General features: G+C 18.9%; 2 protein-coding genes across 2 annotated transcripts; one reads left to right on the top strand and one right to left on the bottom strand.

Annotated features, from left to right (window-relative positions):
- Nucleotides 1–824: 824 nt before the first annotated feature.
- Nucleotides 825–3,061, top strand: PF3D7_0417700 (conserved Plasmodium protein, unknown function; the record flags this gene model as incomplete). The annotated part of the gene is made up of 6 exons (XM_002808614.1): nucleotides 825–870; nucleotides 1,058–1,152; nucleotides 1,284–1,367; nucleotides 1,442–1,547; nucleotides 1,688–1,722; nucleotides 1,886–3,061. 6 exons carry the CDS (start codon nucleotides 825–827, stop codon nucleotides 3,059–3,061), a joined length of 1,542 nt encoding a protein of 513 aa, XP_002808660.1.
- An 812-nt stretch (nucleotides 3,062–3,873) lies between these two features.
- PF3D7_0417800 (cdc2-related protein kinase 1) lies at nucleotides 3,874–5,973 on the bottom strand (the record flags this gene model as incomplete). Its single annotated transcript, XM_001351450.1, has 1 exon — nucleotides 3,874–5,973. One exon carries the CDS (start codon nucleotides 5,971–5,973, stop codon nucleotides 3,874–3,876), a length of 2,100 nt encoding a protein of 699 aa, XP_001351486.1.
- Nucleotides 5,974–6,631: the final 658 nt, after the last annotated feature.

Below are 6,631 nucleotides of genomic sequence, written 5' to 3' on the forward strand. Positions count from 1 at the left end.
CAACCTCCCAAAAAAAATTAAATCAAGTACTCATTCTTAAATTATATATTATTTTTATAAGAGGAGTTTTTTATGCAATGTATGTTATTATATATATATATATATATATATATAATATTTTTTTTTTTTTTTTTTTTCCCTTTTATTATAGACAGATAAATAGAAGAGTATTAAAAAAAAGGGAAGATATTATAAATATTAAAAAAAAAAAAAAAAAAAAAAAAAAAAAAGAGAGAGAGATTATTTTATATATGTTAAAACGTGCACATATATATATATATAATATATGTTATATATGTGTAATATTGTTTTATATCCATTAGTCTTATATTCTTAACACAAATGTGTACAATATTGAAAGGATTATTAAAAAAAAAAAAAAAAAAAAAAAAAAAAAGATAGACATAATTTGATGTAAAAGAAATATACATGTACATAAATATATATATATATATATATATATATATATATTTCTTAAATTTTTGTTTCCTTAAAATAATATATTTTTATATTTATTTACATGGTTTGAATCTCCTATTACATTATTGAGTATAAACATTATATATGTAAAAATAATATAACATATATATATATATATATATATATAACTTATATTAAATATATTTATTTATATATATATCATATATGTATGTCTATTTTTTTTTTTTTTTTTTTTTATTCCTTTTCTTTCATTATACTATAAATTAAAGTATATAAATATGATTATACATATATGACATTATTAATATTATCTATTTAAAAAAAAAGGTATATATATTTCCTTTCTTTTTTTTTTTTTTTTTTTTTTTATTCCTTCCAGTACAATGATTGATATAATACTAAAAATGTTCTTAGGGAAATATTTCGAATGTAAAATAAAAAAAAAATATAAAATAATATTTATACAAATGTATATTTCTACAATGTGTTAATATATATTATAATGATAGTTATAGTTAATATTTTGATATAAAGATAATATTTATATTTTTTTTTTTTTTTTTGTTTTATCCTTTATATATATATATATATATATATATATATATATATAATATAGCTTCTGACAACAATTTTATTAGTGTGAATATGGAGTCGGGAATAGAAATTAGGAACATTATAATTAAAAACGACGAAATTAATAACTTCTTAAAAGTTAAAGAAAAAAAAATAAAAACAAAGATATAATATATATATATATATATATATGTATATATATATATATATATATGTGTGTATATATATTCATATGTTATAATGATTTTCCTTATTTTTTATTACTGAAGAGTAAGAATATAGACATAGAAATAGTATATTTAAAAATAGAAAAGATTAACATAAGTTTTGTAACTTTATCTGGCATTTTAACAGTAAAATTAAACATATTATATATATGTATATTTATATATGTTCATTTTATTATATTTTAATTTTATTCTTGTAGCTAAAAATACAAGGTGTAGATTTAAGGGTTAAGCCAAACATACATAAAAATACCTCTAAACAAATTAAAAATAAATTGACAAGTCTTTTGAAAAATAAAGATAAAGGTACAATAAAATTCAATTATAATTTGCGCATTCGTTTATATAAACACATACAAATAAATAAACATTTAAACATACATACATAATATATATATATATATGGGCATATAAACTTTTTACTTTATTTAATACATTTGTCACAGATTGTACAGGATTATATTTATCTTACCATATGGACGTAAAAAAAAAAAAAAAAAAAAAAAATTAATATATATATAAAATATACTTATTTTATTACATACATATATATATATATATATATATAATTTCTTTTCTTTTCTTTTTTTTTTTTTATGATTATTTATTTATTTTCTTTTATGTGTGATGTATTTTTTTTTCAGACTTCTTGCCAAAACAATAAGATATATACAAAAGACATTTTATGTTGCTGCTGTGAGAAATACAAAAACGAGGATGGTAGCATATGCTCTTACAACAATTATAATAACATGAAAACTTATATATGTAAAGAATGCTCTTTATTAAAAAATAAAAATGAAAATAATAATTTATTTTTTGAAGAAAAAAAAAACATCACTAATATAAACAAATATAAAATATTTATGAACGAAGAAAAAAATGTGTCATATGAATATAATAAACAAGATATGATTCATATGAATATTTTCAAAAGTTATAATAAAGAAAAACAAGATTTTCCCAATTTTGATAATAATATAAATTATTATTTTTATAATAAAGAAAATAAAGAAAGCATAAACAACACAACAACAAATATAAAAAGTATAAGAAATAATATTAATAATGATAATAAAAATAATGAACATTTTAAAGAAAGCAAAAATAATAATTCCATTTCTTTGAATAATATAAATAAATTATATACAAATAATTATTATAATTACAATAATAATATATCTTCAGTTAGTAGCATCATATCCGATACTCAAAATTATGAAAAACATAATTCTTTCTTATCATTAAATAAAAGTAATCATTTAAATAATTGTCATTTACAATATAATATTTCTCTTTCTAAAAATATAAATTGTAAATATGAATTAAATCATCATGAGAACAATTTTAATGAAGAGAAAAATAAATTAAATGTGGGAAATAAAATAAGTGATATTGAGATATACAATGTTGAAAAAAAAAATGAATTACCATTTAATCCTGAGCAAAATAAAATAAAATACAATTGTTATAATAATTCAAAAAATATTTTATTATCAAATCATAATTCTTCTTATGTATCTTTGAAAAATATATTTAAACAATCGAAACCTTTAAAAAAAAAAAAAATTATCAATTATTTATGTTCCTATGGAAATAAAAAATTAAATGATCCACCTGATAAATTACATGAAGGCTGTATGGAAAATGATTTCATCCCTTTAAAAGAAAACATTTTGTTTGATAATATAAATGTGCAAAGTAAATATGATAATGTCGATAGTGATCATAGTAATTTATTATACACTTATAATAATGTGTATGATGATAGGGAAATTAAAATAAATGTGGATAATATATTTGAAAAAACGAAAGAATAAAATATATAATACATATGTAATATGCATATATATATATATATATATATATATATATATATATTATATGTATGATTTTTTTTTTTTTTTTTTTTTTTTTTAGTTTGCATTTTATTTTATTTCCTTAAAAAAAAAAAAAAATTTATTTTATAATTTGAATACATTCTTTTTATAAGTAGTTGTTTCTTATGTATATATTTCATAAGATATTATTATAAAAAAAAAAAAAAAAAAAAAAAAAAAAAAAAACGTATATACATATATATATTATCTTTATATCCTACCTTTTCAAAATAATACCATTATGTATTTCCTTGATAGGAAGTTTTAGGATATACAAATTTATTGTTCTTTTTATATATATTGTGTAAACTATGAACTGTTAAAAGTTTTTCATTCAAAAATAAAACCGCTATTTCTAAACTTTTCAAAAAAAAATAATAATAAAACAAAAAAAAATTTTAAATATCGTCTTAAAAAATAATGTTATTCTTAATTTAAATTAGAAACAAATATGATATAATGTATGTTTTCTTTTTCTTTTTTTTAAATACAATAAAATGAACAAAATAAAATTATTATATATATATGTATGTATTTGTGTATGTATTTGTGTATGTATTTGTGTGTGTATTTGTGTATGTATTTGTGTATGTATTTGTGTATGTATTTGTGTATGTATTTGTGTGTGTGTGTGTTTTTTTTTTTTTTTTTTTTTTTTAACAATATTAGCCTGAACAGTTCAGGTAAAATATCTAATTTTTATCACTTTATTTTTTAATTGGTTATATATATATATATTTTTTTTTTTTTTTTCATGAATGGAATTGGATATTATTTTGGCTGTTTAATTTAAAGTGGTTAGCCATTTTATTGGATCGGATAAATTTATTTGAATCAGGTACAATTGGCATATCTTTAATGTCCAAAGGTTTTGGGAATTCGTTAAAGTAAGGATGGTTTAATGCTTCCTGTGCTGAAATTCTGCATTGAGGATTATAATGTAGCATTTTTTGTAATAAATCGAGACCGTTATCAGATAGGTATAGACCTGAAAATTGGTTGGCTATATTTGGGAAGTGTGAACGTATATTATTAACATTCATTTTAATTTTTTTTTTTTTAAATAGTTCTTTATTTTTGGATATAAAAGAATATTCATAAAATTCAGGATAGGATTCTTTATCTGGTAATCCTAATAGACATAAAATTTTAAAGAGTTGATCAATTTCATTTTCTCCAACAAATAATGGTTTTTTTAATATCATTTCCGCAAAAATACATCCAGCACTCCAAATATCAATTTTGTTTGTATAACATTGTTCACCTAATAACAATTCAGGTGCTCGATACCATAATGTGACTACATTTTTTGTAAAATTATGATTAGTTACATGTCCAAATTTTCTAGCCATACCAAAATCACAAATTTTTAATATTCCTTTATTACTGTATAATAAATTAGTTGGTTTTAAATCTCTATGCATAACCCAATTTCTATGTAAATAATTAATTCCACTAAGTAATTGTTTTAATAAGCATTTCAATTCAGATATAGTAAAACTTGGGGATTTATTATCAAGTATCATTTTAAGTTCATGTTCTATATATTCCATAACTAAATATATATCATTTAAATGTTTCCCAAAAACAACTTCTTTAATGGATAAAATATTATCATGTTGTAATTGTAATAATATATTTATTTCTCTTAACGAAGTCATAGCAAATCCTTCATTATGCATACTAGAAAAATTTTTTAGTTTCTTCAAGGCAACGATCTTTTTCGTTCTTTTATTTTGTGCTCTATATACTGCTCCATACGTACCTTCACTTATTTTATTTAACTTTTTATAATTCTTAACATTCCTACAACCATTTAAGATACAGTCGATTTTATTTTTTTCTTCATCAGACGAATATTCATTTAAAATTGTGTTCTCTTCACTACTAGAATCTTTATTACTCTCATATGAAATATTTTGTTCATCTTCATATATTAAATGTTCCTTTATGGTATATTTTTCTTCATTAATACGATTATCTCTTTTATTTTTCTCAGGAAAAATATTTATTTGATCACTTATGGTATTATTGTGCTGATCCGTATGATGATTGTTATTATTGTGTTGATCCGTATGATGATTGTTATTATTGTGCTGATCCGTATGATGATTGTTATTATTGTGTTGATCCGTATGATAATTGTTTTTAATGTGTTGATCCGTATGATGATTATTATTATTATGTTCACCTTTATGGGATTTTTTTTTCCCACTAAATTCCTTTCTTGATATATACAAATCTTCCTTTTCTTTTTTCCCCCCCTCCCTTTTTGAAGAATCCTCAGAATAATTTGAAGTATAATAGCTACTATCCCTTCGTTCATCATATCTATTATATTTTTCTTCCTCTCTTTCATAATCATATTTTTTCTTTTTTCTTTTTCTTTTTCTTTTTTTATCGTATGTATCTTGTGAGCTTTCATCATATTTTCTTTTCTCTTTATATTTATTTGATTGTTCCTTATAGTAAGAATCTTTTTTTTTATCCATTTTGGAGCTAGAGTATTTTTTATGTTTATTATAATCACTTAATTCATCATATATTTTTTTTGTTTTTTTGGGAGACGGGGAATGTACATATTTGTTTTTGTTTACTGGCTTGATGGAAATATGTTTGTTATTTTTATGCTCTTCATGTGATTTATATGAATTATATGTATCATATGAATTGTACGTATCATGTGAAACATATTTCTTATATTCATCTGAGGAATTATACGAATGCTTATTTTTCATTTTATAATTTTTTGAATAAAAAGATTTATTATCCCGACGATAAGGATGATACTCATTGTGTTCATCTTCATCCTTCTTCCCTCTTTCTTTCTTTACATCATGCCCTTTTCCCATTTTACAAATATAATGGGTGAGCTATCAAAATAAATATAATATAAAAAAGAACAGATAAAAATAAATAAATGTACATATATATATATATATATATATATATATATATATAATAAAGGTACATGAATATTTTAGCCTACAAAAAACTCTAATACGACATATATGTTAACATATCCCCATATAAATATATATATATATATATATATATTTATTTATTTTTATTTTTTATATTATTTGTAATTTTATTTACCTCTTTCGCTTGTTAATATTTTTGGTGTCGGTTATTTTTATTATTTATTCCATTACTAAAAAAATATAATTTTATTTATTACATTATTTATTTATTTATATATATATATATATATATATATATATATATATATATATATATTTATTTATTTATTTATTTATTTATTTATTTATTTATTAATTTATTAATTTATTATTTTATTTTATTTTATTTTTTCCAAGTATGATATATATTTCCTTGTTTTGGTCACTTTATTATATTTACACATGAAATAATCAAGTAGTATATATTTAAAAAATAAAATAATATGAAATAATATAACGATTAAAATATTAATATATATATATTATATATTATTTATACTTTTTGATAGTTTTTAATATGAGTATATAAAAAAACATTTTTTTTAAT

Source organism: Plasmodium falciparum, assembly GCF_000002765.6.
Source record: "Plasmodium falciparum 3D7 genome assembly, chromosome: 4".
In the NCBI taxonomy this organism is placed as follows: domain Eukaryota; phylum Apicomplexa; class Aconoidasida; order Haemosporida; family Plasmodiidae; genus Plasmodium; species Plasmodium falciparum.